The sequence below is a fragment of the Coregonus clupeaformis genome, chromosome 19 (assembly GCF_020615455.1).
Source record: "Coregonus clupeaformis isolate EN_2021a chromosome 19, ASM2061545v1, whole genome shotgun sequence".
Classification (NCBI taxonomy): Eukaryota; Metazoa; Chordata; class Actinopteri; order Salmoniformes; family Salmonidae; genus Coregonus; species Coregonus clupeaformis.
In genome coordinates, this window is record NC_059210.1 from 7,487,732 (window position 1) to 7,513,954 (window position 26,223).

A 26,223-nucleotide genomic window follows, 5' to 3' on the forward strand; every position below is an offset into this window, starting at 1 on the left:
GCACTATAAAGCATTATAAGGCACTATATATATATACAGTGGGGAGAACAAGTATTTGATACACTGCCGATTTTGCAGGTTTTCCTACTTACAAAGCATGTAGAAGTCTGTAATTTGTATCATAGGTACACTTCAACTGTGAGAGACGTAATGTAAAACAAAAATCCAGAAAATCACACTGTATGATTTTTAAGTAATTAATTTGCATTTTATTGCATGACATAAGTATTTGATGACCTACCAACCAGTAAGAATTCCGGCTCTCACAGACCTGTTAAATTTTCTTTAAGAAGCCCTCCTGTTCTCCACTGATTACTTGTATTAACTGCACCTGTTTGAACTTATTACCTGTATAAAAGACACCTGTCCACACACTCAATCAAACAGACTACAACCTCTCCACAATGGCCAAGACCAGAGAGCTGTGTACGGACATCAGGGATAAAATTGTAGACCTGCACAAGGCTGGGATGGGCTACAGGACATTAGGCAAGCAGCTTGGTGAGAAGGCAACAACTGTTGGCGCAATTATTAGAAAATGGAAGAAGTTCAAGATGACGGTCAATCACCCTCGGTCTGGGGCTCCATGCAAGATCTCACCTCGTGGGGCATCAACGATCATGAGGAAGGTGAGGGATCAGCCCAGAACTACACAGCAGGACCTGGTCAATGACCTGAAGAGAGCTGGGACCACAGTCTCAAAGAAAACCATTAGTAACACACTACGCCGTCATGGATTAAAATCCTGCAGTGCACGCAAGGTCCCCCTGCTCAAGCCAGCGCATGTCCAGGCCCATCTGAAGTTTGCCAATGACCATCTGGATGATCCAGAGGAGGAATGGGAGAAGGTCATGTGGTCTGATAAGACAGAAATAGAGCTTTTTGGTCTAAACTCCATTCGCCGTGTTTGGAGGAAGAAGAAGGATGAGTACAACCCCAATAACACCATCCCAACCGTGAAGCATGGAGGTGGAAACATCATTCTTTGGGGATGCTTTTCTGCAAAGGGGACAGGACGACTGCACCGTATTGAGGGGAGGATGGATGGGGCCATGTATCGTGAGATCTTGGCCAACAACCTCCTTCCCTCAGTAAGAGCATTGAAGATGGGTCATGGCTGGGTCTTCCAGCATGACAACGGCCCAAAACACACAGCCAGGGCAACTAAGGAGTGGCTCCGTAAGAAGCATCTCAAGGTCCTGGAGTGGCCTAGCCAGTCTCCAGACCTGAACCCAATAGAACATCTTTGGAGGGAGCTGAAAGTCTGTATTGCCCAGCGACAGCCCCGAAACCTGAAGGATCTGGAGAAGGTCTGTATGGAGGAGTGGGACAAAAATCCCTACTGCAGTGTGTGCAAACCTGGTCAAGACCAACAGGAAACGTATGATCTCTGTAATTGCAAACAAAGGTTTCTGTACCAAATATTAAGTTCTGCTTTTCTGATGTATCAAATACTTATGGCATGCAATAAAATGCAAATTAATTACTTAAAAATCATACAATGTGATTTTCTGGATTTTTGGTATCCAGGTATCCTGGATGGATATCGATCTCATTCCGTCAGTAGAGGATGCCTGGTTGTTCTTTAAAAGTGCTTTCCTCTCAATCGTAAATAAGCATGCTCCATTCAAAAAATTCAGAACTAAGAACAGATATAGCCCCTGGTTCTCCTCAGACTTGACTGCCATTGACCAGCACAAAAACATCCTGTGGCGTACTGCATTAGCATTGAATAGCCCTTGTTTCAGGGAAGTTAGGAACCAATATACACAACCAATTAGGAAAGCAAAGGCTAGCTTTTTCAAACAGAAATTTGCATCCTGTAGCACTAACTCCAAAACGTTTTGGGACACTGTAAAGTCCATAGAGAATAAGAGCACCTCCTCCCAGCAGCCTTACTGCACTGAGGCTAGGAAACACTATCACCACCGATAAATCTACAATAATCGAGAATTTCAACAAGCATTTTGCTACGGCTGGCCATGCTTTCCACCTGGCTACCACTACCCCGGCCACCAGCTCTGCACCCTCCGCTGCAACTTGCCCATGCCCCCCCACTTCTCCTTCACACAAATTCAGACAGTTGATGTTCTGAAAGAGCTGCAAAATCTGGACCATACAAATAATCTGGGCTAGACAATCTGGACCCTTTCTTTCTAAAATTAGCCGCCGAAATTGTCGCAACCCCTTTTACTAGCCTGTTCAACCTCTCTTTCGTAACGTCTGAGATCCCCAGAGATTGGAAAACTGCCGCGGTCATCCCCCTCTTCAAAGGGGGTGACACTCTAGATCCAAACTGTTACAGACCTATATCCATCCTGCCCTGCCTTTCGAAAGTTTTTGAAAGCCAAGTTAACAAACAGATCACCGACCATTTCTAATCACACCGTATCTTCTCCGCTATGCAATCCGGTTTCCGAGCTGGTCATGGGTGCACCTCAGCCACACTCAAGGCCCTAAACAATATTATAACTGCAATCGATAATAGACAGTACTGTGCAGCCGTCTTCATCGACCTGGCCAAGGCTTTCAACTCTGTCAACCACCGCATTCTTATTGGCAGACTAAACTCTTTCCTCAGTGTATATCAATGATGTCGCTCTTGCTGCTGGTGATTCTCAGATCCACCTTTACGCAGACGACACCATTTTGAATACATCTTGCCCTTCATTGGACACTGTGTTAACAAACCTCCAAACGAGCTTCAATGCCATACAACAATCCTTCCGTAGCCTCAAACTGCTCTTAAACACAAGTAAAACTAAATGCATGCTCTTCAATCGAACTCTGCTGGCACCCACCCGACTAGAATCACTGCTCTCGACGGGTCTGACCTAGAGTATGTGGACAACTACAAATACCTAGGTGTCTGGTTAGACTGTAAACTCTCCTTCCAGACTCACATTAAGCATCTCCAATCAAAAGTTAAATCTAGAATCTGCTTCCTATTTCGCAACAAAGCCTCCTTCACTCATGCTGCCAAACATGCCCTCGTAAACTGACTATCCTACCGATCCTTGACTTCGGCGATGTCATTTACAAAATAGCCTCCAACACTCTACTCAGCAAATTGGATGTAGTCTATCACAGTGCCATTCGTTTTGTCACCAAAGCCCCATATACTACCCACCACTGTGACCTGTACGCTCTTGTTGGCTGGTCCTCACTACATATTCGTCGCCAAACCCACTGGCTCCAGGCCATCTATAAATCACTGCTAGGCAAATCCCTGCCTTATCTTAGCTCATTGGTCACCATAGCAACACTCACCCGTAGTATGCGCTCCAGCAGGTATATCTCACTGGTCATCCCCAAAGCCAACACCTCCTTTGGCCGCCATTCCTTCCAGTTCTCTGCTGCCAATGACTGTAACGAACTGCAAATATCTCTGAAGCTGGAGACTCTTATCTCCCTCACTAACTTTAAGCATCAGTTGTCAGAGCACCTTACCGATCACTGAACCTGTACACAGCCCATCTGAAATTAGCCCACCCAACTACCTCATCCCCATATTGTTATTTATTTTGCTCATTTGCACCCCAGTATCTCTATTTGCACATCATCTCTTGCACATCTATCATTCCAGTGTTAATACTAATTGTAATTATTTTGCACTAAGGCCTATTTATTGCCTTACCTCCATAACTTGCTACATTTGCACACACTGTATATATATTTCTGTTGTATTTTTTGACTTTATGTTTTGTTTTACCCCATATGTAACTCTGTGTTGTTGTTTTTATCGCACTGCTTTGCTTTATCTTGGCCAGGTCGCAGTTGTAAATGAGAAATTGTTCTCAACTGGCTTACCTGGTTAAATAAAGGTGAAATAAAATAAAAATAAATAAAAAGTTAATTCCATCATGATCCTAATATAAGAACACTAAGCCAGTCTATTGACTTTACGTACTTCTTTACAATCACAGGGGGTGCACCGTTCCTGGAGGTACTGCAATACCAGGTCGATGCGTGGAGTGGACGGAGCAAGCCCCTATTCCATCTCCCTATTCCAAAAATCTATTTAATATATGGTCCCCAGATAGGGGACGTATCAGATATTAAACTGATAAGAACATAATTTTATTTTAACTTTTTTTTTGTGGAACTGATTTTTTTATTGATTCATTTCCTTTAAAAACAGCTCATATATTTTAAACTAATTTTTACACATAAAAACGGCATAAAAGCATAAAAACCAGCATTTATATATTACAATTACATTTGTTAAAATATACAAGTTGTTTATTTAAAACAATAAAACAATCGTGCATAAAATTACCCTTTCTTGTAAAAGCCAATCTATGAAAAGCCATTTAAAATGTGCATAAATGATTTAACGAAGTAAAACGTTTTTAAGACATGGAAAGCCTGTCAAAAGTAACTTTGTTAAAAAGCTGTCTTCGGTCCTTTGTACAGGAGCCCGCGCACTGGACACACCGGTTCCCGTTCCTGCACAAGAGAGAGAAGAGAGCGGTGTTTAGTTAAAACTGTGACAGGCTCCTTTTCCAGTTTAAAATGTCTTTAAAACTTCTGGAGCTGGACATAGTGTGTGGGGAGCAGGAAAGAGACTGGGGCTCGCAGGTCGACTGGGATCAGCCTCAGGGACCAGAGTTAAGACCCCAGCCAGAACCGTGCGAGGGCCTGGGTCTTGTTGTTGACCGGGGAGGTGGCAAGAGTGAGATGTAACGCTGTGTAGCGGCTGCCCAGGAACAAGTAGAGGTCAGGCAAGCCTTTCCCCCCCTTGAGCCTGGGCCTCTTCACCACCTCCCTCCTCAGCCTCTCCCACTTGCTTCCCCACAGGAAATAGAACAGCATCCGGTCCAGAGCTAAAAGAGTTTTTCTTGGGGGGATAAAAACAGAACTGATTAATAAAAGCACAGGTAAAATCACAGCCTTGATGATTAAAACCTTGCCCTCAAAAGTCAGCCGTCTCAGTCCCCAAAAACCCAGTCTCTGTCTTACAGTCCCTAAAATCCCGGTCCAATTGCCACTACCTCCTCCCTCCCTGTCAAATTTTACCCCCAGAACCCTTATGTCCGTCATTTTTACTGTCAGTGGTAGTCTGGTCAAGTCTGAGTCTGCCCACGGTCCGAAGAATTGGGCCTCTGTCTTGTTTCTGTTCAGTCTCGCCCCAGAGGCTCGTCCGTACCAGTCAGTCCTGTCCAGGGTCCTGTCGACAGATAAAAGGTCTGTGCATAAAATGTTGACGTCGTCCATGTAAAAAAACGCACTTGGCGGTCATCCCCCCACTCCCCGGGATACCCACCACACTGATCCGTTGGTCCCTTCTCAAGACCTGTGCCAGTGGTTCGATGCAGGCCACAAACAGGAGGGGAGATAATGGACATCCCTGACGGACGCCGCAGTGTACTCCCACTGCTATTGACAAATGCCCATTTACAAGGATTTTGCTGGTGATGTCCCCATACAGCAATCCCACCCAAGCTAGAAACCTTTCAGGGAACCCCAATTTTTGCAGTACCTTGAAGAGGTACTGGTGCGAGACCCGATCAAAAGCTTTCTCAAAATCTAAATGTAGGACTATAAGCTGCATGTTTCTGTCTCTTGCATAACAGATGGGCCCTCTTCCTACAGTCACACCCGAAGTTAGTGAAAGGGTGCACGTCAGCATTACGTGATCTGAGAAGAAAGCAGGGGTTATTCTAGCATCAGTTGGCGGGCAATCACGGGTAAACAGATAGTCGATGTGAGAGGCTCTGGTGCCATCACCACTGGTCCAGGTGAAGCCCTCCTCTCTTGGATGCAAGGTTTTAAAACAGTCAGTTAGTTTAAAATCCCTGCACAACCCTTGCAATAAAACACTTGACCTATCTACCTTAAAATCCTCACCCGCTCCTCTCCTATCTGCTCTGCTTAAAACACAGTTAAAGTCCCCACCCACCACTAGAGGATCCCTCCCCAGCATGTGGGACTGCAGGTCTTCTAATAGTGTGCACCGGTCATGTTTGTTATTAAAACCATATACATTTAGTACATTAAAATCCCACCCCATAAAGGTGCAGTTGGCTAAAAGAGCACGCCCCCCAACCACCACTGTGCTCCCCCTCAACACCACCTGTGGGGTCTTGAATAAAATGGCAACACCATCGTTTTTGTTAAAATTGGATCCGCTCCAGATGGAGGGCCCGTGCTGCCACTTCTCCTCCCATTTGCTGTAAGAGGATAAAAAGGGTAGACCACACTCCTGTAATAAAAACACATCTGAATTAACACTTTCTAAAAAGGATAAAACCGATTGTGCTCTTACTTCTGTTTTTACACTCCTAACGTTAATGGTGGTAATGTTAAAAGCCATGAAAGAGGTGAGTAAAAACAGTGCTAAAAGGAAAGAAGGCATTAAAACAGTTTAAAAGGGGTTATTTTTCAGGTCCTTTCTTTCTCTCTCCCTACGGGGTAAGGGGGGGGCGGTAGGGAGAGGAGGTTAAAACTGGGTTTAAAAACGAGTCCTGGTTTGGAGAGTTGGATGGGAAGACCGTGGATTCCTCCTCCCCCTGGGAGCTCACCCACTCCAATTTGCCTTTCTTTTCCTCGCCCTGTTCGGGGTCGGAGAGCTCCTCTACGTTTCTCTTCCGTTGGGGAAGGTGTTCGTCCAGGGTCTCTCCCCCCTCTCCTGTACCTTCCTCACTTGACACTGTCGTTTCTGACACTGTCATCATGCTGTCTGACCCACTTGGGGAGCTCTCACTCGCCATCTCTCCAGAGCCGTCTTTCTCGGCCCTTTCTCCTTCAGGGGTCACCTCAGTCTGGGGCAGGAGGGTTGGGGTGGGGAGGGTTTTTTCCTTCCGCGCCCTCCACTTCTTCTACCACCTCCTCCACTACCGCCACCACCTCCTCCACTACCGCCACCACCTCCTCCACTACCGCCACCACCTCCTCCACTACCGCCACCACCTCCTCCACTACCGCTACCACCTCCTCCACTACCGCTACCACCTGCTCCGCTACTGCCACCGTGGCAACTGCCACTTCCTCCACCTGGCGCTCGGAAGCACGGTCCGCGGCCACCGCCTCCATCCTGCCAGCTCTGACCTTGTTGGCCCAGGAGGAGGGGCAGCTGCAGATGAGATGAGACCGCTCGCCACAGAGGTTGCACGACCTTCCGTTCGTGCAATCGTCGTAGCGGTGGCCCACCTCCCGGCAGTTCATACAGACCACCTTATCGCAGGCGTCTGCTAGGTGGCCATGCTCACCACACTTACGGCACAGCTTAGGCTGGTCCTGGTATTGAACATGGCCCCTGTTCTCTCCGAGGGCTATGGTGGATGGGATGGCTTTCAACCCACCATAGCCCCCGGGATCCTCCCTCTGCTGGACAGTGACCCTCCAGGACCCTGTCCAGATCCCACCGGGATCCTTCACCTGGGTCAGGGGCCCCCTCACGTTACAGTACCTCTCAACCATACTGCAACGTCCTCCGGTTGTACGGTTTCATTGTACATACGGACAATAACGGTTTTAATGCTGTTGTCCGTCAGCTTGGTCACCTCGAACATTGCTGTCAGGGACCCCTGGGTGTTCAGGGCGTTCTGGAGTCTCTCCCAGAAATCCCTCAGGAAGCTGATTACCAGTGAAACTAACATCGAAGCCCTTTCCCATAAGGGAGGGTTAAGATGCAGTTCACCTGGGCGGGTTTGAAACCAAGTTATTTTTGGAGGAATTTCCTGGAGAAATCCAATCGGGATAACTCCATTGTTTTTCCTCCCTTCTCCTTTAAGAGGAGGCGCACGGCGTCTTGCCTCCGCATGCCAGCCTGTGCTGCTGACATGATGGAGGTCCACTCCCTTTATCCCTACACCAGTGGGAAAATAAACAAAATATGGGGGGGAAGTGTAAACACCTGAGGAAGCTGGCAGGCCCAGCTATGCTAGGCTAACAGGGCCTACCAACACCACGGGACACAAAACAAACTAACACAGCACCCAACTAAACTTATCAACAATGGAGAGAGACGCTAGGGGGGAAAGTGGGGAAAGGGGGGGGGGTTTGATCTAAATAAAAAAGACACACCAAACAAAACAATTAACAAAAGGGCTAGGAGGCTAGCAGGCCGTACTAGCAGGTCAGGCTAAGCTAACAAGCTAGCAGGCCGGAAGACTAAAACCTCCCAGCGGACAAGAACAAACAAGAGGGAATTTTAAATGGGGTAAAGAACTGGGGAAACAATATGGATGGGGGGGACACAGGAAAACAAACAAATATTTACTAACAAGCCAAGACTGAGGGGCGAGGAGGCTAGCAGGCCAGTCAAGCTAACAAGCTAACAGGCCGGCTAGCCAGCAAGCCACACCAACTAGAAAACACTACACAAGACAATAAAAAACAAGGGGGGGAAACTAAGGGGAAAATAGGGATAGGGGAAACACAAAGAACACAAACATATAAGAATGTGTTTTTTTGTTGTTGAGTAAAGTAAAAACAAAACACACAACAACAACAGCAAGCTAACACAAAGAAAAGCAAGAAATAAATAAAGCAAAGGAAAGAGCCCAAAGGGCTGTAGTCCACCACCAAACCACCACCTAACCCGGGACAGAAAAAACAATAGTGCAAAAGAACAACACATTTCAATAAAAATAAAGCACAAATTCTCTGCCCTCCGGCCTCCGATCGCCTCTCTAATCAAACGCAGCAACTGATAATAGTTGCTCCCTGATTAAATAGTACAAGAGTACACCATGCTGGACAAAAATAATTACAGCACTTGGTATTCCCAGGCAGTCTCCCATCCAAGGACTAACCAGGCCTGACCTTGCTTAGTTTCCAAGACCGGGCATATTGAGGCTAGGCCGTAAGACAGTGACTGTATTGTATATATGATATGTACATATGCCTCCAGCGAAGGAATAACTCTTGGTACACTGTATGAAGTTTGACACTCAAAAAAGTGCAGTGAGAAATCATAGAAATAGAATCAATGGGATAAATAGCCATAGTTACTTTGTAACACAGGAAGATGAAGAACAAACCATGCTTTAATTTCAATGGCATGTATTTGGATTTTGTGAAAATAGCAGGCCTATCGAATAATGACTTCAGGCAAATACATCAGATAACGTTACCGGTATGAGAGGCAGTCCATGTTACCAGTACATGACTTTAGCACAGCATAACTACTTTATTACTTAGCTATTTGTGTATATTTATGATAATGTATATTGCACTGTTGAGGAGAGCTTGCAAGTAAGCATTTCACTGTACCGTTTACACCCTGTATCCTGTGCACGTGATGAATAAACTTTGATTTGATGATTAACTCACCATTCCTATCAGCTAACACAGTCAGTAGAATAGGTGACTGACTTGACCACCACTACCTAGTCATCATCGACATTGAGATGAACTACCTCAAACGTAATTCCATCATGATCCATCCGATTCCCACGGGGGGCCAGTATGAAAAATAAAATAAAAAGATAACGTAAGTCGCTCTGGATAAGAGCGTCTGCTAAATGACCAAAACATGTAAAATGTAGACCAAGCTATCATTACAGTCCAGTGCCATGGACATCGTGGAAGTTTGGCCTCTAGTAACTTAGGAGGACGACTTTATGAAGGCCTCCTCCCAATGGCCCTATCATACAAGGCTCTACAGACTGATTTAAAAACACATAGGCTTTTTTTTTATTGTATACATTATTAGCGCTGATGATGTGCTGTATGTGCTAGGGGTAAGTCATAACCTACATTTGTGTTTTGTTTTTTTACATATTGATAGCCCGAGTCGTTCAAGGAATTCGAGACATGGGTGACTAGTTAACGTTAGTTTGGCTCTCTCTGTGTGTTCGTGCCGTGAAAGGAGGGGTTCTTCTTTGTCTGAAAGCAATGGCTAGCTAGTTTGCTAACTATTCTAGCTAACTAACTGGCTGAATAAGTTGACGACGGACTCGCTCAAGCTGTCGGGACTAACCCACAACGTTAGACACGGACACGAACGATCTGCTTGCGTGTTGATACACTGGTGGTTTGTTGTGGCCGGCATGCTAGCTGGCTGTGGCGTCTTATGACGAGGTGCCCGGACGATTTTCACTGAATAATACTGCACCTAGTTAGCTAGCTGAATAAACTAAGTTAGTCTATTCCTAGAAAACATTGAACCGCTGTAGTTTACAACAATTATAGTTTCTGAGGTGGAAGTTGGGAGAGTTATATTTGGGGGTTGTGGTGAGGGAGGCCCCGCTCTCTCCTTTCCCAGATGTTTAGTTCATTTCATTCCGATCTCCTCTGCATTATTGTAGCCATCTGCTGCAGCCTGTCAACTATGCCTCTGCCTATCCCTGTTCTCTCCTCTCACGCTCGGTCCCTTCCCAAACTCCGGGCCGTAGGGCTGGAAGACTGAAATTGTTGAATTGATTTCAATCGCCAATTACGTAGGCCTACGTCTCCAAATACTCATTGTCCAATCAAGTCTCACAATCTAAAGCTGTAATGATCTGCAACATTTTATTGGTGTACACATCATTTTTAGATTGTGAGATTTGATTGGACAATGAGTATTTGGAGATGTAGGCCTATGTAATCCAAGGGGCCAGGCTTCTGTTATAGAAGCACAGTTTTGACTGCTCCCACGGTCTTGCTTCTGCCCGGCCCAGAAATACAATTTCCATAGACAGCCACATAGAAAAGTCAGATTTGAAAATTCCTACTAAGACACTTTAGTCAAAACCTTTGTGCACAAAAAATAATAATAAAACTATTATAAATAATTGTCGGTGAGACCGATTTTGTTTCACTAACAGCCGAAGATTATTAAAATTGTATATTCATCCGACGTCTGCCATGTTTTTGGATGACGTGATGACGTTGTCACTGCTCCCTTGCGTGTCTCTCTCTCGTGCTAGTGCGCGTGTGAAGTTGGGCTTTGTAAACCTAAACCGGATGCAACCTGGATATAGATGGCCCATGAATCCGCATATGCGAATGTCAGTAAATTACGTTGAAAACAACAATCGGACATCTTGGACATAGTCTCTAGTTCTTATTATACATTAGTGACATAATCTGAGATTCAATGGCGGACATGAATAAAGATGGCGGCTCCCATGTACTAAATTCACCTTACTATACAGTGCTCTCTATTATACAGTGCTCTCCATTCATCTTTTTTTGTATCTGCATTAGCACAGTAAACTTGATCCCAATTATAGCTCCAAGATTACAAAAAAAAAAAAAAAAAAAAGCATTTATTGGCACATTGAACCATGTCGCGCTCGGTAGTTTTAAAAACTGTGGGAATTACTGACATCGTGGTTAAATAGTACAAGAGTACACCATGCTGGACAAAAATGCTTCCAGCACCTGGTTTTCCCAGGCAGTCTCCCATCCAAGGACTAACCAGGCATGACCTTGCTTAGTTTCCAAGACCGGGCATATTGAGGCTAGGCTGTAAAACAGTTACTGTATTGTATATATGATATGTACATATGCCTCCAGCGAAAAAATAAGTATTGGTACACTATATGAAGTTTGACACTCGAGAAAGTGCAGTGAGAAATCATAGCACGGCGCTTGTAACGCCAAGGTAGTGGGTTCGATCCCCGGGACCACCCATACACAAAAATCTATGCACGCATGACTGTAAGTCGCTTTGGATAAAAGCGTCTGCTAAATGGCATATTATTATTTATTATTATAGAAATAGAATCAATGGGATAAATAGCCATAGTTACTTTGTAACACAGGAAGATGAAGAACAAACCATGCTTTCATTTCAATGGCATATATTTGAATTTTGTGAAAATAGCAGGCCTATTAATAATGACTTCAGGCAAATACATCAAATAACGTTACCAGTACATGACTTTAGTCATTAGAATAGGCGACTGACTTGACCAAGTCATCATCGACATTGAGATGAACTAACTCAACGTTATTTCATCATAATCCTAAAAAAATAACACTAAACCAGTAAATTGAATTGTCCTATTTTCTCTTTACAATCACAGGGGGTGCACCGTTCCTGGAGGTACTGCAATACCAGGTCGATGCGTGGAGTGGACGGAGCAAGCCCCTATTCCATCTCCCTATTCCAAAAATCAATTTAATATATGGTCCCCAGATAGGGGACGTATCAGATATTAAACTGATAAGAACAGATTTTTTTTTTTTTTTTTTTTGGAAAAATAATTTTTATTTTCATTTCACATTCAAATACAAGTACAAATTCAGTGCATAACGTTGTACATAACATGGATTTACAAAAACAGTACCTTAACCGTATAAAAATAGCAAAACTCCTAAACAAAAGTGCTGTTCTGAGGAACCTGACCAGCTAAAAGGCCTACATTCAAGAGAAGCATGTAAACAATTGCCTCTAACAATCTCCCAAAGCTGATCTTTCAAAGGAATAAAAAACTATTATAGAAATAAAATCATACACATATACCAAAGGGAACTCTGAATAAACCTGTGTATCGAATATTTACAAAGCCTACATTTCAATTTACATGACAGAATACAGTTATACATAGGCCTATATATAGGCTATAAAAAACGTTTACAAAGAAGGGTATATCCCTTTCCATCTATGTTTAACAGATGTGATGCCCCACTTATCTATTTCGAATTGTATTTTTTTCCAAATTTCTTGTTTTATAAATTTAACCAATCCCGTCGGTGACCACTTGAGGGTGTCATTGACCGCACCACATCTGGCCTCCCAAAGTTTGGTCTTGATAAGGGACACCAGAGTCACTAATTCTAATAATTGCACCTTTTCCACATGTTTTAGTTCAAATTTGGCTACCCCTTCATAATCAATGTTTTTTAAAATATTAAAATCCATTTTAATTTTCTTCCAAACTATTTGGGCAAAAGAGCATTCCCATAAAACATGGGGAATTGTTTCAATTGCGAAACAGTTGTCCCTGGGACAAAATTTATTCAGGGTCAAATTATGATCATATAATGTTGAACGGACCGGAAGACGTCTGTGTAAAACAAGCCAATTAAAATCTTTCAGTCTGTTGTCTAAACCTTTTAATTGTGCCCGTAGCCAGGTGGAAGGTGATATAGGTAATCGGTCTCTAGGACAACAATTTTCTATCAATTTCACATATAGCAGTCTGTGGTTGATTACATTTTCTTTTACTTTGCAGACAGGGTTTTTCCTTGCCCATTCAACTATTTTCTTAAAATGTAATGGGATAATTTCAGCTTTTGGCTTACTATTATCCCACTCCACCATAAACCTTAACGGTATGGACAGCCAGAATTTGATTAATATATTACATTTGTGTACAGAAGACGACAAAAGACAACAAACGTTTGAGTAGAACAACGCATCTAGTTTTAGAGGAATATGAGGGAAATCCCTTCCACCAGCCTCTATAGGCTGGTACATCCGATCTCTCCGGATGTACTCATATCCCCCCCAAAAGAAATTAAACAGTACACGTATTAACATTTTCCTTAGAGACACCGGCATGGGAAACACATATGCAAGGTGGAGTAATGAAGGCAGAATGTCCGCCTTCAGCACTAACACCTTGCCACTAAAAGATAGTCGCCTCACTTTCCACAGTCCCAATCTTTTATTAAGCGAAAGTAGTTTTTCTTTCCAATTAACCATGTCATCTTTAATTTGATTTCCGAAAGATATCCCGAGCACTACCATTGGTCCTGTGCACACAGTCAAACCACATAACTGATCAGATCTCCATTTCCACTGTCCCATATATTTTATTTCTGTTTTATTCTTGTTAATCCTAGACCCGGAGGCAACAGAGAACTCATCAATGACTTTGATAACCTCTTTCAAGCTCAGGTCGTCTTGTAAATATAAAATGGTGTCGTCTGCGTATTGTGAAATTTTTAGAATATCCCCTCCAGGTAATATAATGCCTTTGATGTTGTAATTTGTCCTAATTGCACATGCGAAAGGTTCAATATATAAAACATACAATAGCGCAGAGAGAGGGTCCCCCTGTCTGACACCTCGTAATTGCTTGATTACATTTCCAATATTCCCATTAATATTTACTCTGCTTCCCACATTACTATAAAGAATTTTTACCCATTTCATGAAATTATTTCCAAAACCACATTTTTTTTTTTTTTTAAACAAAAACTCATGGTTTACCATGTCAAAGGCTTTTTCCTGGTCCAAATTTACAGTAATAGCTGGCAGGTGCCTTTCCTCTAAATATGCTTGAACGTCTCTGTGCAATTGCAAGTTCCAGGTTAACTTTCTCCCTACCACACCACATGTTTGGTCTAAACCAACAACATATGCCATGGCAGAAGACAGACGATTAGTTATGGCTTTACTTAATACTTTATAGTCTACACATAACATTGTTAAAGGTCTCCAATTTGCTAGTGTCTTGGGGTCTCCCTTTTTGTAAAGTAGCGAGATTACCCCCTCGCACATTGAACCTCCCATATGCTCCAAACCAAAAATAACTCTAAATACTTCCAAAAGATGACATCCAATTAAATCCCAATAAACTACGTAAAACTCTTTAGAGAGCCCATCCACTCCTGGTACTTTGTTATCTTTCATGCTCTTCAGTGCCATATATATTTCATCTAAATTCAATTCCCCTTCTAATTGGTCTCTAATATCTAAAGGTATCTGCACATCCACACATTTTAAAAAAGTAGTCCCCTTCTCATAATTAATTGTTTGCTTTTGGAATAGCTGAGAAAAGTGCTGGGTAGCGACACCAAGCATGCCATCTCCATCCTCAACCGTCTCCCCGTCTTGATTCAATAAAGCCGAAATGGTCCTCCTCTTTCCCCGTGACTTAATTTGTTTGAAAAAATATGCAGAGCACTTCTCATCATTATCCCATTTATCTTGTTGACTTTTAAACATGAAATCTCGAGCTTTCTTTTCAAAAAAGGCCTGCTGCTTTTTCTGCAGGTTACACAATGTGTCTTTATCTAAACCACCACCATTCAAATTACCTTGGATGTGCAGATCTTCTAGTTCGTTCTGCAACTTATAAAAATCTTTGTATTTATTACGTGCTTTAGTTTTGCAATAATTCTGAATAAAAATCTTGATTCTTAATTTTGTGCTCTCCCACCAGTCTATGACAGTAGAATAAAAGGATTTCATGGTTACACAGCCCTGGAAAAAATACCTAAATCTAGTCTCAAATGTTTTGTCATGTAAAATACCATTATTAATTTTCCAATATCCTTTTCCAAATTCAATTGTTTTTAATTCTACTGTCACAGACAGGCAACTGTGGTCCGAATAAAAAACCGGAGTGACGCGGGCAGAGGACACACCGAGTCCACGCGGAACAAACACATAATCTATGCGGCTCCTCGCGCCCCTGCTGTTTCTCCAGGTGAAACCGGGATCATTTGCATGCGCCACTCTATAAGTATCCACCAAATTATATTTCTCTATGAGATTTTTTACAAGATGCCCTCCCAGATTACCTCGGTCATATGACACATTAAAATCTCCCCCCATAATAACCTGTCTGTTTGTCATAAAAATAGCGTCTAGGTTGTTCAGCATTTCCCTCCTTTCCTTGGGTGTCGATGGTGCATATACATTAATTAACCGAAGACATTTACCCCTCCAATCAATATCTACTATTAAAACCCTCCCGTGTACTGCCGAAAAACTTCCCACTATTTTTAAATCCCTATTTCCACATAGGACACCAACCCCTGTAGAATGCACCCCGCCAACACTCCACCTTGACTCTCCCTGAACCCATTCCCTCGTAAATCTCTCCACATCATTTTGATCTTTTAAATGTACTTCTTGTAAAAAACACACAGAGAAGCAAATGGAGGACAAATGGGAAAAAACAGTCGCCCTTTTAACGGGGTTCCTAAGCCCTCTAGCGTTTATGCTAGCTATGCTAAAAAGGGACGACATGGGGAAAGGAGGGAAGCAGACAACTATCTAAATATGACATGAATTTCCAGACTCACTTTAAGTACAGTTCCTCGTTAGGAGGCCTGTCTGGGAAACGGTGGTCCCCAGGGGGAGGACTGTCCACAAAGATAGGGTCGGGAAAACCCTTTCCTCCTCAGTCAGTGTGGGTGCTGGAACACCGCTGGGTGCGAGACCGCTGCTGTCGGTAGAGCTCGCGCCTGACAGGGAAAGCAGAGTCTCCTCTGCGCTGCCCGGGTTTCCCGCGCTTTTCTCCTCAGACTCCCCGCTTGCAAAACAACTGAAGCGATTCCCCCCCCCAGGGCGGACTCCTCCGTCGCCTCCATGTGGATGAGTGAGGAAACAGGGCTCATCTGCTTCCTCTTGACCGAGCACTTCCTCCTCTCTCCCACCGTGGTCCAGCTCTCCGGAGCAGAGGGCGCGGTGGGCTCTCCCGTAGCCTCCTCCATCTGCTTGCTCCAGCTCCTGTCCCCCGCTCCGCTCTCCTCAGGAGGTGATGATGGCGCCTCACTCCCGCTCTCCTCAGACTCTCGCAGTTCTCTCTCCATCACTAGCTCCTTCACGACCTCCTCAATAGCGCGTAGCTCTATAACTTTTCCCTCATCTGCTCTTTTTCCCGCTCACCGCTCTGGCGTAGGAGGGGGCTGCCTTTGGGCAGTGACGGAACAGGTGCTCCTCTGAGCTGCACAGACTGCAGCGCTTAGGCACGGTGCAATCCCTCATTACATGGCCGAGGGCCCCACAGTTTCTGCACCTTGTCTGGGTGCAGGCATCAGCGAGGTGCCCGTGACGTGCTGCACTTCCTGCAAAAACGAGGCTGCCCAGCATACATGAGGTAACCCCTGTCTGCACCGATAGAAAAAGACGCGGGAGGATGGAGGTAGCCATCATGGCCGCTCTCGTCTTCCTTTAGCAGCACGCGAAACTGCCTCTTCCCTGTCCAGATGCCTAGGGCGTCTTTAATGTCTCTCACTCCTGGCAAGATGGTCACATACCGGCTGAGGTAGCACACTAGCGTTTCTTCAGTGACCCAGGGGTTGAACATGTGCACCGTTAGCACCCTCAGATTGTGCCTGCACAGGGACTCAACTTGAAAGCTACTGAGGGCGGGTGCTGTCGAGTTCGCTCGGAAGAGCCCTCTCACCTCCTCCAGCCTGGTGATGGTGTAGAACGACACATCATAAAACTTCTCCGGTGTGTTTTGTTGCAGACAGTGCACATCGTCTGCTGTCAGGCGTAGAGGTCCAAAAAGAACGTCCTTTCCAAAATTAACTCTTTCCATCAACTTTTCTTTTCCAGTCCATTGAAAGCGCAGCGTGTTCTTCAGTCCGGCGGCTGCCGACTGTGACATGGACGATGACGACATCGCTCCACCTTCAGGATCTCCTTGGTTACTGCAACTTGATCTTGATCTTAGCCAAAAGGCCGAGAAGCGATACCGCAATGCTTTCGGAAGGAAGGTGCCCTTCTCCGACACGACAAATTCATTGACGGTTACAACAAAATGAGCGCAGTAAACTGTCCACCAAATATCAAAGATTATGTTTTTTTTTAATGGTTGCATAGATTGGGAGTTGATCAACCTCGAAAATAGCCACTTTTGACTGTTACAATGTAACAAATTGGTAGGTTTTATAGTCACGTGGATATCCGCCCTCCAATCGGAATCGAGAGAAAGCCTTGTCGAATTAAAACCAGATTAACAGCTAAATTGGAATAATAATCTATCAAATACGGGTGGGGGAAATAATTTGGAGATAACATTATTGACATAACATTTTATTTTATATCAAATATCTCTGGTAGCAATACTGCCACAAGGGAACTGAGGTATTGTCCACTTGGTGGCGCCAGAGTTCCACCGTCGCCTTGCCAAGCTGTACTATGTGGTCAATCAAAATGCATTTGAATGTTGAACCACTTGACTTCAATACATACATTTACATTTACATTTACGTCATTTAGCAGACGCTCTTATCCAGAGCGACGTACAAATAGGTGCATTCACCTTATAGCCAGTGGGATAACCACTTTACAAATTATTTTTTTGTTGGGGGGGTTGGGGTAAGGGGGGTGGAAGGATTACTTTATCCTATCCCAGTTATTCCTTAAAGAGGTGGGGTTTCAAATGTCTCCGGAAGGTGGTGAGTGACTCTGCTGTCCTGGCGTCGTGAGGGAGCTTGTTCCACCATTGGGGTGCCAGAGCAGCGAACAGTTTTGACTGGGCTGACCGGGAACTATGCTTCCGCAGAGGTAGGGGAGCCAGCAGGCCAGAGGTGGATGAACGCAATGCCCTCGTTTGGGTGTAGGGACTGATCAGAGCCTGAAGGTACGGAGGTGCCGTTCCCCTCACAGCTCCGTAGGCAACCACCATGGTCTTGTAGCAGATGCGAGCTTCAACTGGAAGCCAGTGGAGTGTGCGGAGGAGCGGGGTGACGTGAGAGAACTTGGGAAGGTTGAACACCAGACGGGCTGCGGCATTCTGGATGAGTTGTAGGGGTTTAATGGCACAGGCAGGGAGCCCAGCCAACAGCGAGTTGCAGTAATCCAGACGGGAGATGACAAGTGCCTGGATTAGGACCTGTGCCGCTTCCTGTGTAAGGCAGGGTCGTACTCTTCGAATGTTGTAGAGCATGAACCTACAGGATCGGGTCACCGCCTTGATGTTAGCGGAGAACGACAGGGTGTTGTCCAGGGTCACGCCAAGGCTCTTCGCACTCTGGGAGGAGGACACAACGGAGTTGTCAACCGTGATGGCGAGATCATGGAACAGGCAGTCCTTCCCCGGGAGGAAGAGCAGCTCCGTCTTGCCAAGGTTCAGCTTGAGGTGGTGATCCGTCATCCATACTGATATGTCTGCCAGACATGCAGAGATGCGATTTGCCACCTGGTTATCAGAAGGGGGAAAGGAGAAGATTAGTTGTGTGTCGTCAGCGTAGCAATGATAGGAGAGGCCATGTGAGGATATGACAGAGCCAATTGACTTGGTGTATAGCGAGAATAGGAGAGGGCCTAGAACTGAGCCCTGGGGGACACCAGTGGTGAGAGCACGTGGCGCGGAGACAGCTTCTCGCCACGCCACTTGGTAGGAGCGACCGGTCAGGTAGGACGCAATCCAAGAGTGAGCCGCGCCGGAGATGCCCAGCTCGGAGAGGGTGGAGAGGAGGATCTGATGGTTCACAGTATCAAAGGCAGCAGACAGGTCTAAAAGGACAAGAGCAGAGGAGAGAGAGTTAGCTTTAGCAGTGCGGAGAGCCTCTGTGACACAGAGAAGAGCAGTCTCAGTTGAATGACCAGTCTTGAAACCTGACTGGTTTGGATCAAGAAGGTCATTCTGAGAGAGATAGCAACAGAGTTGGCTAAAGACGGCACGCTCAATAGTTTTGGAGAGAAAAGAAAGAAGGGATACTGGTCTGTAGTTGTTGACATCAGAGGGATCGAGTGTTGGTTTTTTGAGAAGGGGTGCAACTCTCGCTCTCTTGAAGACGGAAGGGACATAGCCAGCGGTCAAGGATGAGTTGATCAGCGAGGTGAGGTAAGGGAGAAGGTCACCGGAGATGGTCTGGAGAAGAGAGGAGGGGATAGGGTCAAGCGGGCAGGTTGTTGGGCGGCCTGCCGTCACAAGTCGCAAGATTTTATCTGGAGAGAGAGGGGAGAAAGAAGTCAAAGCATAGGGTAGGGCAGTGTGAGCAGGACCAGCAGTGTCATTTGACTTAACAAACGAGGATCGGATGTCGTCAACCTTCTTTTCAAAATGGTTGACGAAGTCATCCACAGAGAGGGAGGATGGGGGGGGATTCAGCAGGGGAGGAGAATGTGGCAAAGAGCTTCCTAGGGTTAGAGGCAGATGCTTGGAATTTAGAGTGGTAGAACGTGGCCTTAGCAGCAGAAACAGATGAAGAAAATGTAGAGAGGAGGGAGTGAAAAGATGCCAGGTCCGCAGGGAGTCTAGTTTTCTTCCATTTCCGCTCAGCTGCCCGGAGCTCTGTTCTGTGAGCTCGCAATGAGTCATCAAGCCACGGAGCTGGAAGGGTGGACCGAGCCGGCCGGGAGGATAGGGGACATAGAGAGTCAAAGGATGCAGAAAGGGAGGAGAGGAGGGTTGAGGAGGCAGAATCAGGAGATTGGAGGGAGAAGGATTGAGCAGAGGGAAGAGATGATAGGATGAAAGAGGAGAGAGTAGCGGGAGAGAGAGAGCGAAGGTTGCGACGGCGCATTACCATCTGTGTAGGGGCAGAGTGAGTAGTGTTGGAGGAGAGGGAGAGAGAAAAGGATACAAAGTAGTGGTCGGAGACTTGGAGGGGAGTTGCAGTGAGATTAGTAGAACAACAGCATAATAATAATAAATAATAATATGCCATTTAGCAGACGCTTTTATCCAAAGCGACTTACAGTCATGCGTGCATACATTTTTTTTTGTGTATGGGTGGTCCTGGGGATCGAACCCACTACCTTGGCGTTACAAGCGTCGTGCTCTACCAGCTGAGCTACAGAGGACCACATCTAGTAAAGATGAGGTCAAGCGTATTGCAAACAAAAGTTTCTGTACCAAATATTAAGTTCTGCTTTTCTGATGTATCAAATACTTATGTCATGCAATAAAATGCAAATGCATTACTTAAAAATCATACAATGTGATTTTCTGGATTTTTGTTGTAGATTCCGTCTCTCACAGTTGAAGTGTGCCTATGATAAAAAATTACAGACCTCTACATGCTTTGTAAGTAGGAAAACCTGCAAAATCGGCAGTGTATCAAATACTTGTTCTCCCCACTGTATATATATATATTTCTTTATTTATTTTTATTCACCTTTATTTTCAAAGGGAGTCCTATTGAGACTGAGGCTTCTTTCATAAGTGAGCATATACACAATTCACAAATACAACATAATAAAAACATGCATGTAGCAGATGTAGTATTGAAAGCTGGTTAGCTGACTCTTGAAGTCGCCTTCCTTAGCCAAGACTATGGTGTTGTTACAGCAACGGGTTAGTACGCTTCATAAGGGTGAAGTGTTGTTGGGATGAAATAAATACATTTCCTTCTCTCTCTCATCAGGTGTGACCGTGGTTATGGCGGGGCCCATTGCGTGCCTCTGGCCCCCCTCCCCTCCATCCAGAGGGAAGACTTCAACGAGAACCTGGCAGCGGAGCAGTGGCCCGAGGTGTACGGGGCCGAGAGGGGGACGCTCAGCGGGGAGCCCCTCAAATCTGGCACCGCACTCATCTTCAAAGGGGTAGGATTCCTACTGTACACTGTACACTGTACACACTCAGGTTTATGTGATAAATGGCGTCTGCTAAATGGCATATTATTATATTATTATAAATGGGGACCTAAGAACAAACAGAAAAAACGGGGACACGTCTCTCTTAAGGTCCCAGAGTAGACCTGGATGGAGAAGACATTTCCATTTGAGTCGTTCAGCAGACGCTCTTATCCAGAGTGACTTACAGTGCATTCATCTTAAGATAGCTAGGTGAGACAACCACATATCACAGTTGTAGTAAGTAAAAAAAAATCCCTCAATAAATAAGTTATTAGCAAAGTTAGCGCTAGTAAGAAAATATTGACTGGGATGTCTTATTTAAGATACTCTTTGAAGAGGCGGGGTTTCAGACGTTTAAAAAAAAAAAAACATTTTTACATTTTTAGTCATTTAGCAGACGCTCTTATCCAGAGTGCATACATTCTGAAGACGGCCAGGGACTCTGCTGTCCTAGCATCAGGGGGAAGCTGGTTTCACCAATGGGGCGCCATGACAGAGAAGAGCTTTGACATACATACGCAGTATTTGCCCAGCAGACTCAGTAAAGTGTACTTTTTTCATCGATTATATTATCTTGATTTCTCTTTCTGTTTTGCTTGATTTTTTGTAGGAGGGTCTGCGTATGTTGGTGTCTAGGGACCTGGACTGCAGCAACACGCTTTACATCCAGTTCTCCTTCAAGTTCATCACTAAGGGTAGGTCTCAGTTTCACCTCCATCATGGCTCTAACTGCTTGCAGTTGTCACACCAGGTATGTCTGCAATACTACTTCAAACATGCTGTGTGTGTGTGCACTTTGTGTTTTGTAGATATGTTGTACTGCATGTTGACTCTGTGCTCTGTTCTCAGGTGTCCCAGAGCGTTCTCACTCGGTGCTGCTGCAGTACTCAGTGAATGGAGGAATCAGTTGGTTGTTGTTGGATGAGTTCTACTTCCCCACCTCCACTGACACGCTGTTCCTCCACCTCCCTCTACCTGCCAGGGCCCAGACCAACGCAACCCGCTTCAGGCTCTGGCAGCCCTACAACAGTGGTGAGTAGAGTACACAGAGGGACACATACACAGAGGGACACACACAGAGGGACACACACACACACACACACACACACACACACACACACACACAGAGAGGGGGAGACACACACACACACACACACACACACACACACACACACACACACACACAGAGGGACACACACACACACACACAGAGGGACACACACAGAGGGACACACACACACACACACACACACACACAGAGGGACACACACACACACACAGAGGGACACACACACACACACAGAGGGACACACACAGAGGGACACACACACAAACAGAGGGACACACACACACACACAGAGGGACACACACACAGAGGGACACACACAGAGGGACACACACACACACACACACACACACACACACACACACACATACACACACACAGAGGAACACACACACAGAGGGACACACACACACACAGAGGGACACACACACAGAGGGACACACACACACAGAGGGACACACACACACACAGAGACACATACATACACACACACAGAGATACACATAGAGGGACACACACACACAGATACACACAGATGGACACACACACAGAGATACACACAGAGGGACACACACACACACACACACAGATACACACAGAGGGACACACAGTTGGACACACACACAGAGAGATACACACAGAGATACACACAGAGAGATACACACACACAAATAGAGATCCACACACACACACACAGAGATGGACACACACAGAGAGATACACATACACATTGAGAGACACACATACAGTACATACACAAATATACACACAAGCGTGTTCACACACATACCTGGTAATGCAATAGACACTTTTACACACATCTCAAAATCATGACATCCCACTGGGCACAGACGTCAGTTCAACGTCTTGTTTTGATTCACTTTTGGTTGAGTTGTCAACTAACGTGAATTCAACGTGAACTCAAACAAAAATGTCACCCTGTCAAATAAAATTAAATACAATTGTATTCGTCACATGCACCGAATACAACAGGTGTAGACCTTACCATGAGATGCTTGCTTACGAGCCCTTTCCCAACAATGCAGAGTTAAAAAGGAAGAACATTTGCTAATAGAAAATAGTAACACAATAGATAATGATAATGAGGAGGGGTATTTGGATTTAGGTTAAAGTTGGGTGAAAGAAATATGAAATTCCCTTTACGTTGATGAATTTTGCAAATCCAATCAGTTTTTCACGTTGATTCAACGTCATCACATTTAATTTCTTGGTTGAAAATGACATGGAAACAACATGGAATTCAACCAGTTTTTACCCAGCGGGACACACTGTATGTCTGACTGGCTTCATGTGTCCTGTCCTGAAGGTAAGAAAGAGGAGGTGTGGGTGATTGATGACCTGATCATCGATGGCAGTTCGCTCAACAACCCTCCCATAGTCTCAGACGACTTTGAGGGCGGACCCCAGGACCACAACTGGCTCTTCTACCCAGGAGGCAACACTGGACTCTACTGCCCCTACCAGAAGAGTGGCCTGTGAGTAGTACTATCTGTCTCTTGTACACTGTGTAGACCTTCTACTGTATTTCCAGACCTTATCTCTGTGTGTTGGTTCAAGTCTGTATGAAAAAAATCAAAATAATGTATGCACTCACTAACTGTAAGTCGCTCTGGATAAGAGCGTCTGCTAAATGACTAAAAATGTAAAAGTCAATTCAATTCAGTCAATTCAGGAAGTAAACAAACATTGCAGTTTAGATTTTCCTTAAGAGTCTATTGATGCACCTGTGTGTCAATCTAAGTAACATAAAAATAAAAATAATTATTAATTACATTAACAATGTCTACACTGTATTTCTGATCAAGTTTATGTTATTTGAATGGAAAAACACACAATACCCCATAATGACAAAGCGAAAACAGGTTTTTAGACATTTCTGCAAATGTATTAAAAATAAAAAACAGAAATACCTTATTTACATAAGTATTCAGACCCTTTGCTATGAGACTCAAAATTGAGCTCAGGTGCATCCTGTTTCCATTGATCATCCTTGAGATGGTCCTCTGTAGCTCAGCTGGTAGAGCACGGCGCTTGTAACGCCAAGGTAGTGGGTTCGATCCCCGGGACCACCCATACACAAAAATGTATGCACGCATGACTGTAAGTCGCTTTGGATAAAAGCGTCTGCTAAATGGCATATTATTATTTATGTTTCTACAACTTGATTGGAGTCCACCTGTGGTCAATTCAATTGTTTGGACATGATTTGGAAAGGCACACACCTGTCTATATAAGTTCCCACAGTGGACAGTGCATGTCAGAGCAAAAATCAAGCCATGAGGTCGAAGGAATTGTCCGTAGAGCTCCGAGACAGGATTGTGTCGAGGCACAGATCTGGGGAAGGGTACAAAAACATTTCTGCAGAATTGAAGGTCCTCAAGAACACAGTGGCCTCCATCGTTCTTAAATGGAAGAAGTTTGGAACCACCAAGACTCTTCCTAGAGCTGGCTGCCCGGCCAAATTGAGCAATTGGAGGAGAAGGGCCTTGGTCAGGGAGGTGACCAAGAACCCGATGGTCACTCTGACAGAGCTCAAGAGTTCCTCTGTGGAGATGGGAGAAACTTCCAGAAGGACAACCATATATGCAGCACTCTACCAATCAGGCCTTTGTGGTAGAGTGGCCAGACAGAAGCCACTCCTCAGTAAAGGAATTTGCCAAAAGGCACCTAAAGACTCTCAGACCATGAGAAACCAAGATGAAACCAAGATTGAACTCCTTGGCCTGAATGCCAAGCGTCACGTCTGGAGGAAACCTGGCACCATCCCTACGGAGAAGCATGGTGGTGGCAGCATTTTTTCAGCGGCAGGGACTGGGAGACCAGTCAGGCTCGAGGGAAAGCTAAACAAAACTAAGTACAGAGAGATCCCTGATGAAAACCTGCTCCAGAGCGCTCAGGACCTCAGACTGGGGCGAAGGTTGACCTTCCAACAAGGCAACGACCCTAAGCACACAGCCAAGACAACGCAGGAGTGGCTTCGGGTCAAGTCTCTGAATGTCCTTGAGTGGCCCAGCCAGAGCCTGGACTTTTGAACCCGATTGAACATCTCTGGAGAGACCTGAAAATAGCTGTGCAGGGAAGCTCCCCATCCAACCGGACAGATCTTGAGAGGATGTGCAGAGAAGAATGGGAGAAACTCCCCAAATACAGGTGTGCCAAGCTTGTAGCGTCATACCCAAGAAGACTTGAGGCTGTAATCGCTGCCAAAGGTGTTTCAACAAAATACTGAGTAAATGGTCTGAATACTTATGTAAAGGTGATATTTACGTTTTTTTATTTCTTATAGATTTGCAAAAAAATCTCAATCATTTATTGCTTTATCATTATGGGGTATTGTGTGTAGATTGAAAGACAATTTAATCAATTTTAGAATAAGGCTGTAATGTAACAAAATGTTGAAAAAGTAAAGGGGCCTGAATACTTTCCAAATGCACTGTATATACCTACAGGGGTCCCAATATTCAAAGTCAAATAGCTAAATGATCCACAGTATGATCATCTTAAAACAATTCCATATGTTAACTTAGCAGAACCCCTCCCCCCAGAGGCTTAGACCTTTAGAGGTTGGTGGAAAATGAATAAATCCAATTCAAAATTGGATTTGGAATGTCAGTATACTTCCTGAATTGACTGAATTGAGTTGGACTTGAGCCAAACCCTGCTGTAAAGGATTGTAGACAACGGAATGTGTCTATGTGTGTACAGGGAACAGGATGAGTCTGCCATGGTGTTTTTATCCAGTGAGCTGGGAGAACATTCTATAACCACCAGAGACATTGATGTCAACGAGAACACCATCATCCAGTTTGAGGTATGAACACACACACACGTCAACTAGAACACTATCATCCAGTTTGAGGTATGAACACACACACACGTCAACGAGAACACCATCATCCAGTTTGAGGTATGAACACACACACACACATCAACGAGAACACTATCATCCAGTTTGAGGTATGAACAAAAGAGAGAGAACAGA

The 26,223-nt window shown here is 44.8% G+C and overlaps 1 protein-coding gene and 2 non-coding genes across 3 annotated transcripts in view; 1 reads left to right on the plus strand and 2 right to left on the minus strand.

The window, feature by feature from the left end:
• LOC121531548 (reelin-like) overlaps positions 1-26,223 on the plus strand; it is a 97,049-nt gene that overhangs the window by 43,354 nt on the left and 27,472 nt on the right. The window contains exons 34-38 of the mRNA XM_045205196.1: positions 20,944-21,121; positions 21,765-21,849; positions 22,004-22,186; positions 23,548-23,716; positions 25,947-26,052. Coding sequence (XP_045061131.1) covers positions 20,944-21,121; positions 21,765-21,849; positions 22,004-22,186; positions 23,548-23,716; positions 25,947-26,052 — 721 coding nt within the window. The remainder of the gene's footprint in view (positions 1-20,943; positions 21,122-21,764; positions 21,850-22,003; positions 22,187-23,547; positions 23,717-25,946; positions 26,053-26,223) is intronic.
• On the minus strand, positions 3,925-4,110 carry LOC121532369. The gene has a single exon (XR_005994275.2). It is a non-coding gene; the product is annotated as a U2 spliceosomal RNA (small nuclear RNA).
• Positions 11,962-12,145, minus strand: LOC121532363. Its single transcript, XR_005994272.1, has one exon. It is a non-coding gene; the product is annotated as a U2 spliceosomal RNA (small nuclear RNA).